General features: G+C 51.7%; 1 protein-coding gene across 1 annotated transcript in view; it reads right to left on the reverse strand.

The window, feature by feature from the left end:
• LOC121856606 (serine/arginine repetitive matrix protein 1-like) overlaps positions 1-9017 on the reverse strand; it is a 22357-nt gene extending 13340 nt beyond the window's left edge. Inside the window, exons 1-8 of the mRNA XM_042352279.1 lie at positions 8937-9017; positions 7725-8383; positions 4892-5046; positions 4060-4395; positions 3071-3212; positions 2468-2736; positions 1226-1400; positions 455-788 (exon numbers count right to left, since the gene is read on the reverse strand). Coding sequence (XP_042208213.1) covers positions 455-788; positions 1226-1400; positions 2468-2736; positions 3071-3212; positions 4060-4395; positions 4892-5046; positions 7725-8383; positions 8937-9017 — 2151 coding nt within the window. The remainder of the gene's footprint in view (positions 1-454; positions 789-1225; positions 1401-2467; positions 2737-3070; positions 3213-4059; positions 4396-4891; positions 5047-7724; positions 8384-8936) is intronic.
• Positions 9018-12911: the final 3894 nt, after the last annotated feature.

Raw genomic sequence — 12911 nt, forward strand, 5'->3', positions numbered from 1 at the left:
TTTGTTCTGGAGGAGACACCTTGTTCTGGAGGAGACACCAGCCCCTGAGGGAGACACCTGTTCTGGAGGGAGACACCTCACCTGGAGGGAGACACCTTGTTCTGGAGGAGACACCTGTTCCTGGAGGAGACACCTTGTTCTGGAGGGAGACACTTGTTCTGGGAGGGGAGACGCCTTGTTTTGGAGGGAGACACCTTGTTCTGGAGGGAGACACCTTGTTCTGGAGGGGACACCTTGTTCTGGAGGGGAGACACTTGTTTCTGGAGGGGGACACCTTTTTGGAGGGACACACTCTTGTTCTGGAGGGGAGACGCTCTGAGCTTTGGAGGAGACACCTTAATTCTGGAGGGAGACATCCAGACCCGGGAGGAGCACTCACTCTGGAGGGGAGACACCTTGTTTGAGGGAGACACTTTGTTCTGGAGGAGACACCTTTTTCTGGAGGGAGACACACCTTGTTCTGGAGGGGGACACTTGGAGGACACACTTGTTCTGGAGGAGACACTTTGTCCTGGGAGGGGACACCTTGTTCCGGAGGGACACTTTGTTCTGGAGGGGGACACCTTGTTCTGGAGGGGGACACCTTGGTTTCTAGGAGGGAGTACACCTTGTCTCTGGAGGAGACACCCTTGTTCTGGAGGTAGACCTTGTTCTGGGAGGGAGACGCCTGTTCTGGAGGGGAGACACCCTTGTTCTGAGGGGAGCCACCTTGTTCTGGGAGGGAGACACCTTTTCTTTGGAGGGAGACTCTTGTTCTGGAGGAGACTCCTTGTTCTGGAGGGGGACATCTGTTCCGGGAGGGAGCATAATTTTGTTCTGGAGGGGAGACACTTTGTTCTGGGGGAGACAATTTGTTCTGGAGGGGACACTTGTTCTGGGAGGGAGACACCTTGTTCTAGAGGGGACGCCATGCCCCTGGAGGGAGACACCTTGGATCTGGAGGGGGGACACCTTGTTCTGGAGGAGACAGCTCTTGTTCTGGAGGGAGACACCTGTTCTGGGAGGGAGACACTTGTTCTGGAGGGGAGACACTTGTTGTGGAGGGAGACACTTGTTCTGGAGGGAGACACTTTGGTTCTGGAGGGGACACACCTTTCTTGGAGGGACACACCTGTTCTGGAGGGAGACACTGTCCTGGGAGGGCAACACATTTTTGGAGGGAGACACTTTGTTCTGGAGGGGACACCTTGTTCTGGAGGGAAACACCTGTTCTGGAGTGCAACACCTTTTGGAGTGAGACACCTTGTTCTGAGGGAGACACCTTATTCTGGAGTGAGACACCTTGTTCTGGAGGGAGACACCTTGTTCTGAGGAGACTTTTGTTCTGGAGGGAGACACTTTGTTCTGAGGGGAGACTCTTGTTCTGGAGTGCAACACTTTCTTTGGAGGAGACACCTGTTCTGAGGAGACACCTTATTCCAGAGGAGACACTTTGGTTCTGGAGGGAGACACCCTTTTGTTCCTGGAGGGGTGGGAGGTGATGAGTTCCCTGTGGGAAGAGGGGGACACCTTTGTTCCTGGGAGGGAGACAATTTGTTCTGAGGGGACACCCTGTTCTGAGAGAGACACCTTGTTCTGGAGGAGGTACTGTTCTGGACGGAGACACCTTTGTTCTGGAAGGAGACACCTTGTTTCTGGAGGGAGGTACTTTGTTCTGGACGGAGACACCTTTGTTCTGGAGGGAAAGACACCTTGTTCTGGAGGGAGACGCCTTGTTCTGGAGGGGGACACTTGTTCTGGAGGGAGACACTAGTTCTGGGAGGAGACACCTTATTCCTGGGAGTGAGACACCTTGTTCTGGAGGAGACACCTTGTTCTGGGAGGGAGACGCCTTGTTCTGAGGGGACACCTGTTCTTGGAGGGGAGACACCTTGTTCTGGAGGAGACACCTTGTTCTGGGAGGGAGACGCCTTGTTCTGGGAGGAACCACCTTGTTCTGGAGGGAGACACCTGCCCTGGAGGGAGGTGTACTTTGTTCTGGAGGGACACCTTGTTCTGGAGGAGACACCTGCTCTGGAGGGAGACACCAAGCCCTGGAGGGGAGACACCTTGTTCTGGAGGGAGACACTTTGTTCTGGAGGGAGACACCTTGACCCTGAGGGAGACTTTGTTCTGGAGGGAGACACTTGTTCTGGAGGGAGACTCCTTGTTCTGGAGGAGACACTTCATTCTGGGAGGGGAGACACCTTTGTTCTGGGAGGGAAACACTTTGTTCTGGAGGGGACACACCTTGTTCTGGAGGAGACACTCTTGTTCCTGGAGGGAGACACTCTTGTTCTGGAGGAGACCTCTTGTTCTGGGAGGGAGACACTTGTTCTGCAGCAGGGAGACACCTTGTTCTGAGGGGGAAATTCCTTTGTTCTGGGAGTGGAGACACTTGTTCTAGAGGGAGACACTGTCTGGAGGACACCTTGTTCTCAGAGAGACACCTTGTTCTGGAGGAGACACTGTTCTGGAGGGAGGTTACCTTTTGTTCTGGAGGGAGACTCTTGTTCTGGAGTGGAGACACTGGTTCTGGAGGAGACACCTTTGTTCTGGAGGGAGAGCACCTGTTCTGGAGGAGACACCTTTGTTCTGGAAAGAGACACCTTGTTCTGGAAAAAGAGACACCTTGTTCTGGAGAGGGGAGACACCTTGAACTCCTGGAGGGAGACGCCTTGTTCTGGAGGAGACGCCTGTTCAGAAGGAGACACTGTTCTGGAGGAGACGCCTTTGTTCTGGAGGAGACGCTCTGTTCTGGAGGAGCACCTTGTTCTGGAGGGGGACAACCTTGTTCTGGAGGAGACACCTTGTTCTGGGACTGAGACGCCTTGTTCTGAGGGAGACGCCTTGTTCCTGGATTGAGACGCCTTGTTCTGGAGGGAGACGCCTTTGTTCTGGAGGAGACGCCTTGTTCTGAGGAAACACCTTGTTCTGTGGAGGGAGATGACCACTCTGGGAGGGAGACACTCTGTTCTGGATGGGGACACTTTGTTCTGGGAGGAGACTCTTGTTCTGGGAGGGAGACACCTTGCTCTAGAGGAGGACACCTTATTCTGGAGGGAGACACTTGAATGGGAAAAAGAGGCACTTGTTCTGGGAGGTGGAGACGCCTGTCTCAGAGGGAGACGCCTTGTCTTGGCTGACAGCCTTTGAGCCCTGAGGGGAGATGCACTTGGAGGCAAAGACGCCTGTCTTGAGGAGACCACCTGTTCTGGGAGGGACATCTTGTTCTGGAGGGAGACACCTTGTTCTGGGATTGAGATGCCTTTTTCTGAAGCAGAGACAATTTTGTTCTGGAGGAGACGCCTGACTTGAAGGAGACGCCTTGTTCGAAGGAGACGTTTTGTTCCTGGAGGGAGATGCTTGTTCTGGAGGGGAGACGTTTGTTCTGAGGGAGATGCTTGAATGGGAGGGAGACGTTTGTTCTGGAGGGAGATGCTTGAGCCCTGGAGGGAGATGCCTTGTTTGAGGGAGATGTTTTATCTTTGGAGGGGAGACGCCTTGTTCTGAGGGGAGATGCTTGTGTTCTGTGGGAGGGGAGACGCTCTTGTTCTGGAGGAGACAGCTTTGTTCTGGGAGGGAAGCATTTTACTTGGAGGGGAGACGCCTTTGTTCTGGAGAGGGAGACGTCACTGGAAGGAGACAATTTTGTTCTGAGGGAGACGCCTTTGTTCTGGAGGGAGACGCCTTTGTTCTGGAGGGAGACGCTTCCTGTTCTGCCGAGACACTTTGTTCTGGAGGGGGACAATTTTGTTCTGGAGGGGGACACTTGTTCTGGAGGGAGACGCCTTTGTTCTGGAGGGAGACGCCTGTTCTGGAGGGAGATGCCTTTGTCTTGGAGGGAGACGCCTTGTTCTGGAGGGAGACGCCTGTTCTGGAGGGGAGACGCCTTGTTCTGGAGGGGAGACGTCTTGTTCTGGAGGGAGACGCTTTGTTCTGGAGGGGAGACGCCTTGTTTCTGGAGGGAGACACCTTGTTCTGGAGGGAGATGCCTTGTTCTGGAGGGAGACGCTCTTGTTCCAAGGAGACACCTTGTTCTGAGGGAGACGCCTTTGTTCTGGAGGGAGACGCTCTTGCCCTGGAGGAGACGCCTGTTCTGGAAGACGCCTGAGTTCTGGAGGGATGCCTGTTCTGGAGGAGACACTGAGCCCCGGAGGGAGACGCCTGTTCTGGAGGGAGACGCCTTGTTCTGGGAAGGAGACACCTTGTTCTGGGAGGGGGGACACCTTGTTCTGGAGGGGGGACACTCTTGCTCTGGAGGGGACACCTTGTTCTGGAGGGACACTTGCTCTGAGGGAGACACCTTGTCCTGGAGGGAGACACCTTGTTCCGGAGGGAGACCTTGTTCTGGAGGGGGACACCTTGTTCTGGGAGGGGGGACACCTTTGTCTCTAGAGGGAGACACTTTGCTCCCTGGGAGGAGACACCTTGTTCTGAGGGTAGACCCTGTTCTGGGAGGAGACACCTTGTTCTGGAGGAGACACCTTGTTCTGGAGGGAGCCACTCCTGTCTGGAGGGAGACACTTTTCTTTGAGGGACCTTTGTTCTGGAGGAGACTCCTTGTCCTGGGAGGGGACACCTTGTTCTTGGGGGGTCACCTGTTCTGGAGGGGAGACACTGTTCTGGGGGAGACACTTGTTCTGGAGGGGAGCACTTGTTCTGGAGGGGAGACACCTTGTTCTAGGAGAGGGGGACGCGAAGCCTGAGGAGACACTTTGTTCTGGGAGGGGGGACACGTTGTTCTGGAGGGAGACACCTTGTTCTGGAGGAGACACCTTGTTCTGGAGGGAGACAATTTGTTCTGGAGGGAGACACCTTGTTCTGGGAGCGAGACACCTGTTCTGGAGGGAGACACCTTGCCCTGAGGGAAACACCTTGTTCTGGAGGTGACACTCTCTTGAGGACACACCTTTTGTTCCTGGGAGGGAGACACCTTTTCCTGGAGGGCAACACATTTCTTTTGGGAGTGGAGACACCTTGTCTCTGGAGGGGACACCTTGTTCTGGAGTGAACACCTTGTTCTGGAGGCAACACCTTCTTTTGGAGGGAGACACCTTGGTTATTCTGGAGGGGAGACACTTATCTTGAGTGAGACACCTTGTTCTGGAGGGAGACACTTGTTCTGGAGGGAGACGCCCTTGTTCTGAGGGGTACACCCTGTTCTGGAGGGAGACACTTGTTCTGGAGGGGACACCCTGTTCTGGAGGAGAGACACCTTGTTCTGGAGGGAGGGGTACCTTGTTCTGGGACGGAGACACCTTGTTCTGGGAAGGAGACACTGTTTCCTGGAGGGAGGCAATTGTTCCTGGACGGAGACACCTTGTTCTGGAGGGGGCACCTGTTCTGGAGGAGACACCTTGTTCTGGGAGGGAGACACCTTTATTCTGGGAGTGGTGACATCTGTTCTGGAGGACACCACCTGGAGGAGACGCCTTGGTTCTGGAGGGACACCCTGTTCCTGAGGGAGAGACACCTTGTTCTGAGGGAGACACCTTGTTCTGGAGGGAGACGCCTTTGTTCTGGAGGGAGACACTTGTTCTGGGAGGAGACACCTTGGCCCCTGGAGGAGACGCCTTGCTCTGGGAGGGAGACGCCTGCGCCCCTGGGAGGGAGACGCCTGGTCTGGAGGGAGACGCTGAAACGGAGGGAGATGCCTTGACCTAGAGGAGACGCCTTTGTTCTGAGGGGAAGCATTTGTTCTGGGAGGGAGACGCCTTGCCCTGGAGGGAGACGCCTTGTTCTGGAAGGAGAGACACCTTTGTTCTGGAGGGAGACGCCTTGTTCTGGGAGGGGAGACGCCTTGTTCTGGAGGAGACGCTTTGTTCTGAAGGAGACACTTGTTCTGGAGGGCTTGACCTTGTTCTGGGAGGGAAACACTTGTTCTGGGAGGGGAGCACCTTTTTTTCTGGAGGGAGACACCTTTGTTCTGGAGGAGACACCTTGTTCTGGGAGGGGAGACACTGTTCTGGAGGAGACACCTTGTTCTGCAGGGAGACACCTTGGTTCTGGAGGGAGACACCTTGTTCTTGGAGGGAGACACCTTGTTCTGGGAGGAGACACCTTGTTCTGGGAGGGAGACACCTTGTTCTGGAGGAGACATCTTGTTCTGGAGGGGAGACACACTCTGTTCTAGAGGGAGACACCTTTGTTCTGGAGGGAGACACCTTGTTCTGGAGGGAGACACTTTGTTCTGGAGGGGAGACACTATTCTGGGAGGGGAGACACCTTAACCCTGGGAAAGAGACACCTTGTTCTGGAGAGAGACGCCTTTGTTCTGGAGGGAGACGCTTGTTCTGGAGGGAGACGCGTTTTGTTCTGAGGGGAGACGCCTTTGTTCTGGGCACTGAGTTCCCTGGAGGAGACGCCTTGTTCTGGAGGGGAGACGCCTGTTCTGGAGGAGACGCCTTTGTTCTGGAGGCACACCTTGTTCTGAAGGGGGACAATTTTGTTCTGGGAGGGAGACACCTTGTTCTGGGATTGAGACGCCTTGTTCTGGAGGGAGACGCCTTGTTCAGATTGAGACGCCTTGTTCTGAGGGAGACGCCTTGCCCTGGAGGGAGACGCCTTTGTTCTGGAGGGAAACACTTTGCTCCTGGAGGAGACACCTTGTTCTGGGAGGGAGACACCTTGTTCTGGAGGAGACACCTTGTTCTGGAGGGAGACACCTTGTTCTGGAGGGAGACACCTTGTTCTGGAGGAGACACCCATGGTTTGGAGGGGAGGAGCACTCCTTTGTTTCTGGAAAGAGACACCTTGCTCTGGAAAAGAGACGCCTGAATGGAGGGAGACGCCTTGTTCTGGAGGGAGACGCCTTGTTCTGGCATGAGACACCTTTGTTCTGGAGGAGACGCCTTGTTCTGGAGGAGACGCCTTTGTTCTGGAGGAGACACCATTCTGGAGGGATATCTTGTTCTGGAGGAGACACTTGTTCTGGATTGAGGACGGCTCTTTTTCTGGAAGGAGACACTCATTCTGGAGGGAGACACTGTTCTGGAGGGAGACGCTTGTTCTGGAAGGAGATGAATTTTGTTCTGGAGGGAGACGTCTTGTTCTGGAGGGAGACGCCTTTGTTCTGGAGGGAGACGCCTTTGTTCTGGAGGGAGATGCCTGTTCTGGAGGGAGACGCTTGTTCTGAGGAGACACTTTGTTCTGGGAGGGAGACGCCTTGTTCTGGAGGAGACGCTTGTTCTGGAGGGAAGCACTTTGTTCTGGAGGAGACGCCTTGTTCTGGAGGGAGACGTGCCTTGTTCTGGAAGGAGACACCTTGTTCTGGAGGAGACGCCTGTTCTGAGGAGACGCCTTGTTCTGAGGGAGACGCCTTTGTTCTGGAAGGAGACACCTTGAGTTCTGGAGGGTATACCTTTGTTCTGGGAGGGGAGACACCTTGTTCTGGAGGGAGACACCTTAGCCCTGAGGAGACGCCTTGTTCTGGAGGGAGATGCCTTGTTCTGGAGGAGACAACTTGTTCTGGAGGGAGATGCCCTTGTTCTGGAGGGGAGATGTGCCTTGTTCTGGAAGGAGACACCTTGAGCCCTGGGAGGGAGACGCCTGTTCTGGATTGAGACGTGGGCCTTGTGCCCTGGAGGGAGACGCTTGTTCCTGGAGGGGGATGCCTTGTTCTGGGAGGGGAAACACTCTTGTTCTGGGAGGGGAGACACTTGTTCTGGGAGGAGACACCTTGTTCTGGAGGGAGACACCTTTGTTCTGGGAGGGGAGACACCTTTGTTCTGGAGGGACATTACCCTTGTTCTGGAGGAGGACACCTTATTCGAGGAGACACCTTGTTCTTGGGAAAAGAGACACCTTGAGCCCTGGAAAGAGACGCCTTGTTTCCAGAGGAGACGCCTCTTGTTCTGGAGGGAGACGCCTTTGTTCTGGAAGGAGACACCTTGAACGGAGGGAGACGCCTTTGTTCTGGGAGGAGACGCTTGTTCTGGAGGAGACAATTTTGTTCTGGAGGGGACATCTTGTTCTGGAGGGAGACACTCTGTTCTGGATTGAGACGCCTTTTTTCTGAAGCGAGACACTTGTTCTGGAGGAGACACTTTTGTTCCCTGGAGGGAGACGCTCTGTTCTGGGAAGGAGACACTTTGTTCTGGAGGGGAGAGACGCCTTTGTTCTGGAGGAGACGCTTTGTTCTGAGGGAGACGCTCAGTGCCCTGGAGGAGACGCCTTGTTCTGGAGGGAGACGCCTTGTTCTGGAGAGGAGACACCTGTTCTGGAGGGAGACGCCTTGTTCTGGAGGGAGACGCTTTGTTCTGGAGGGAAGCACTTTGTCTCTGAGGGGAGACGCCTTGTTCTGGAGGGGAGACGCCTTGTTCTGAAGGAGACACTTGTTCCTGAGGAGACGCCTTGCACCCTGGAGGGGAGACGCCTTGTTCTGGGAGGAGACGGCCTTGTTCTGGAAGGAGACACCTTGTTCTGGAGGGGACACCTTGTTCTGGGAGGGAGACACCTTGTTCTGGAGGGGAGACACCTTTGTTCTGGAGGAGTTTGTTCTGGGAGGGAGACGCTTTGTTCTGGAGGGAGACAACTTGTTCTGGGAGGGAGACGTTTGTTCTGGGAGGGAGATGCCTGAGCTCTGGAAGGAGGACACCTTGCTCTGGAGGAGACGCCTGTCTCTGAGGAGACGCCTGTTCTGGAGGAGACACCTTGTTCTGGAGGGAGACGCCTTGTTCTGGAAGGAGACACTTTGTTCTGGAGGGAGACGCCTCAGCCCCTGGAGGAGACGCCTGTTCTGGAGGGAGACGCTCAGCCTGGGGAGGGAGGCGCCTTTGTCTTGGGAGGGAGACGTTTTGTTCTGGAGGGGAGATGCCTTGTTCTGGAGGGAGACGTCTGTTCTGGAGGGAGATACCTTCTTCTGGAGGGAGACGCCTTGTTCTGGAGGGGGACACCTTGTTCTGGAGGGAGACACCTTGTTCTGGAGGGAGACACCTTGCTCTGCAGGGACACACCTTGTTCTGGAGGGAAACACCTTGTTCTGGAGGGGACACCGTGGTCCGCAGGGAGACACCTTGTTCTGGAGGGAGACACATTGTTCTGGAGGGCAACACCTTTCTTTGGAGGGAGACACCTTGTTCTGGAGGGAGACACCTTGTTCTGGAGGGAGACACCTTGTTCTGTAGGGAGACACCTTGTTCTGGAGGGGGGAGACCTTGTTCTGGAGGGAGACACCTTGTTCTGTAGGAAGACGCCTTGTTCTGGGGGACACCTTGTTCTGGAGGGAGACACATTGTTTATTGATAACATGTTTCTCCTGTGTGTTATTCATTAATAAGGATACATTAAAATGCACTAGATAACCAGATTATTGTCAGCAAAACTTAAACTGTGTCGTAACTCCGTACAGTATTCCGAGCTTTTTATGCCACCGTCACATTTTTACCTGTATTTATTGTGCACATTAAAACTTCATATTCCCTAAACCATTTTACCCCTCCCTCCTTCCCTCCCTCCCTCCTTCCCTTTAGGCATTCGTCCCTCTCTTCTTCCTTCCCTCCTTCCCTTCTTCCTCTCCACCCTTCAGGCATATTTTCTTGTCTTCTTCCCCCCCCCTCCTACATCCATCCCACTCACTCTCCTTACACCTCACTTTCCCCTTTTCCTCCCACCTAATTTCCCTGAGCCTCCGCTAATCTTACCCCGTCCTTCCTATTTCCTCCTTTCCCCTTCTCTTCTTTCCTCTCCCTCCCCTACCCTTTTACCTCTCTGACCCTCTTTCCCCTCTCCTCGCCTCTACCCCCCCCCTTCTCCTTTCTGCACCCCTTCCACTCACTCACAATTTCTGACCCTTTCTTTCACTCTCTCTTCTCACCCCTCATCCCTCTCTTTCATCTTACCCCCTTACCCATCTCTCCCCTCTCACCACTGTCTCCCTTCTCACACCCTCACCTCTCTCTCCACTCTCACCTATCTTTACCCCTGTTTACCACCTTCACCCCTCTCATCCCTCTTGCTCCCCTCGTCCCTCTCTCCCCCACATTTTTCACCCCTCTCACCCCTCTCCACCCGGTGCTAACAGTGTCAGTCCTTGACCCCTGCATCACCACCCCGGGGAAAGGTATATACCGTATGTGTTGCTGTAATTTTAGGCTGGGCTGTGTGGAGGGGATGGAAGAGGATGGAAGGCGAGGAGGAAGGGGAGGGGGAGCTGGAGAATAATAGGGAGAAGGGTGACATAAGTGAAGTGGGAAGGGAGGGGAATAGCGGGAAGAGAATATAAGAGGAGGAATAGGGGAAAGAGGTATGAGGAGGGGGCGGAGGTTTGAGGAGGGAAAAGAGGTAGTAGGAGGAGGGAAGAGGGAGAATGAGGAATGAAGAGAGATGCAGAAGGAGGACGAGAGGTAAAGTGGGAATAGAAAGCTGAGAAGAGGGAGGAGAAGAAGGAGGAGGCAATGAAGGGGGCGAAGAGGAATGAGGAGAACGGGGGAATTGGGGGAAGAGAGAAGAGGAGCAAAGAAGCGATTAGTGTTCTAACATACACACACACACATATATATATATATATATATATATATATATATATATATATATATATATATATATATATATATATATATATATATATATATATATATATATATATATATATATATATATATATATATATATGCTGATAACCACAAGGCAACAGGAAAACACGAAGTTCCCAAGCGTTTTCGTGTAATTCACATCTTCAGGGGTGAGTACAAACTAAGGATAAATACTTGACAAGGCTAATATATACAGTAGAGGAGAGTGATATCAAGTCCCTAGGGGACAGCAGGTGTCCACAATTTTCCGGTCATGAGTGACTACTATACTCTAATATAAAAAAAAAATTCACCATGCCATCTCTAAGCACAACAGCTGTCGGTAGTCAGGTCGTAGGGTAAGATGACCCAACCTTCTCACCTGGTTACAAATCTTCTTAATCACAAAATTATCCAGTTTGTAAATACCATTACTCAAATTCATGTTGACATATTCGGTTTGTGTATTATTAAGCTTTTCTGGGTGTAATTTGCATGCTGATTTCAAAAATGTTATCCATTTTGCTCAATCAGGTCAGAATTTTGTGCTATAGCATTTTAAGCGGAGATTCAGGTAAAATATTGGCATTTTTCGCTCAAAATGGGGTCCTCATATTCGTTCATTAAAAAAATCATCCGAGACATTGGCAAGCCTCACAGAAAAGATTTCGGTCAGTTTTAGTGCCCTTACGATACATTTAAATACACCCACGTGCTCGCCGGCCATTTAAATGTCCGCCGTGACGCAAAGGAAAAGAGTATATGTCCGTGTTTTTTTACATATATTTTCTCACAATTAAATTTCTTTTTCATCTGGTGGTACATGGCATGTTTCCTCTGTCTGTGGGATAGTCGAGCAGACAATCAGCACTACGTGCAATGTGACTGGCCTGCAAGAAGTGGACTTACTCCAGGTTCTCAGAATGTTGTTGCCCCTGCTCTGGTGAATCCGCAGAACATTCTTCTTCCGCCACTGCACATCAAGCTCGGTCTGTTCAAAAACTTTGTAAAGGCACTGGACAAAAAAAGCCAGGCTTTCAATTTTCTGAAAGAAAAATTTCCAAAAGTCAGTGAGGCAAAGCTGAATGCAGGAATTTTTTATGGCCCTCAGATCAGAGAGCTTTTCAAAGATCCCAAGTTTGATTGCAGCATGGATGTAAATGAGAAGAAAGCCTGGCATGCCTTTAAGTCTATTGTCTCCAATTTTCTTGGCAACTACAGAAGTCCAGAGTATGAACGAGTTGTTGAGGACCTACTTCTGAGCTACAAAGTTCTTGGTGCACATGTCCATCAAGATGCACTTCCTCAGCTCCCACTTGGACTACTTTCCAGAGAACTGTGGTGATGTGAGTGAGGAACAAGGAGAACGCTTCCATCAAGATATCCGTGTAATGGAGGAGCGGTACCAGGGTCGCTGGGATATCAACATGCTCGCCGACTACTGTTGGTGTCTGAAACGGGACGCCCCAGACACCAACCACCAAAGAAATTCTCTGCGACAGCCATTTATGCATGTCTAACTGTAAAGGCATCTATGTAGTTGACATATTTTGGTCCCATGTGTTGTGGTTACATTTCTTATGATATATTTTGCATAAAAATTTTGACATCATATTTAAGAATTTCGATTTTTTCCTAATTCCCATAGCATAAAAATCTGACCTGATTGGGCAAAATGAATGGCATTTTTGGAATCAGCACGCAAAATACATAAAGAATCAGCTAAGAAACCCCGCACCTCATGAATTTTTTTTTCAAATGCAGCCCAGTGTAATATCCCACGTAGACTGCCACCACCTATAAGGAGTGGGACTTGCCGGGGGACCGTCCCACTTAAAAGTATTTCTTATGGCTGTTTATAGTCCCCTTAGTTGATGTCTACCGTGGTTCACTTCTTTAATAAATGTGGGATGAGATATGAACGACGGTTGTGTGTATAATTTACAGTGTATTATGTAGAACACATTACATACACCTGTACAGAGAAGGCTGGCCCTGTGATCTAGGACTGAAGTGATCTCAGTGTTAGATGTTCTAGAACTGAGGTGGTCTCAGTGATAGATGTTCTAGAGCTGAGGAGGTCTCAGTGGTAGATGTGTACTCTCTGGGGTCCAGCAATAGACTGAGATCAGCACCCGTGGGCGGCCAAGCCCGGGGTGTAATTCAAACAGGCCCTGCCAGGTGTGATCCATGAGTCAAACCTTCTGGAAGGTTTTCCGAGGAGGAAACGCCACGTAGTGCCTCAGCAGTGTTGTGGTTACATTTTATAAATAACCTGTAGGAAATGACCTCATTGACCCATGATTCATTCTTAACTGACGGAGCCACTCTCTACATATGCTAACTATATAACTACATCAAATACTTTGGAAATGCAAGTGTGAAACAAAGTATCTAATTACCAAATATGAGCAATCA

This window comes from Homarus americanus, unplaced genomic scaffold, assembly GCF_018991925.1.
Source record: "Homarus americanus isolate GMGI-L3 unplaced genomic scaffold, GMGI_Hamer_2.0 scaffold51859, whole genome shotgun sequence".
Taxonomy (NCBI): domain Eukaryota; kingdom Metazoa; phylum Arthropoda; class Malacostraca; order Decapoda; family Nephropidae; genus Homarus; species Homarus americanus.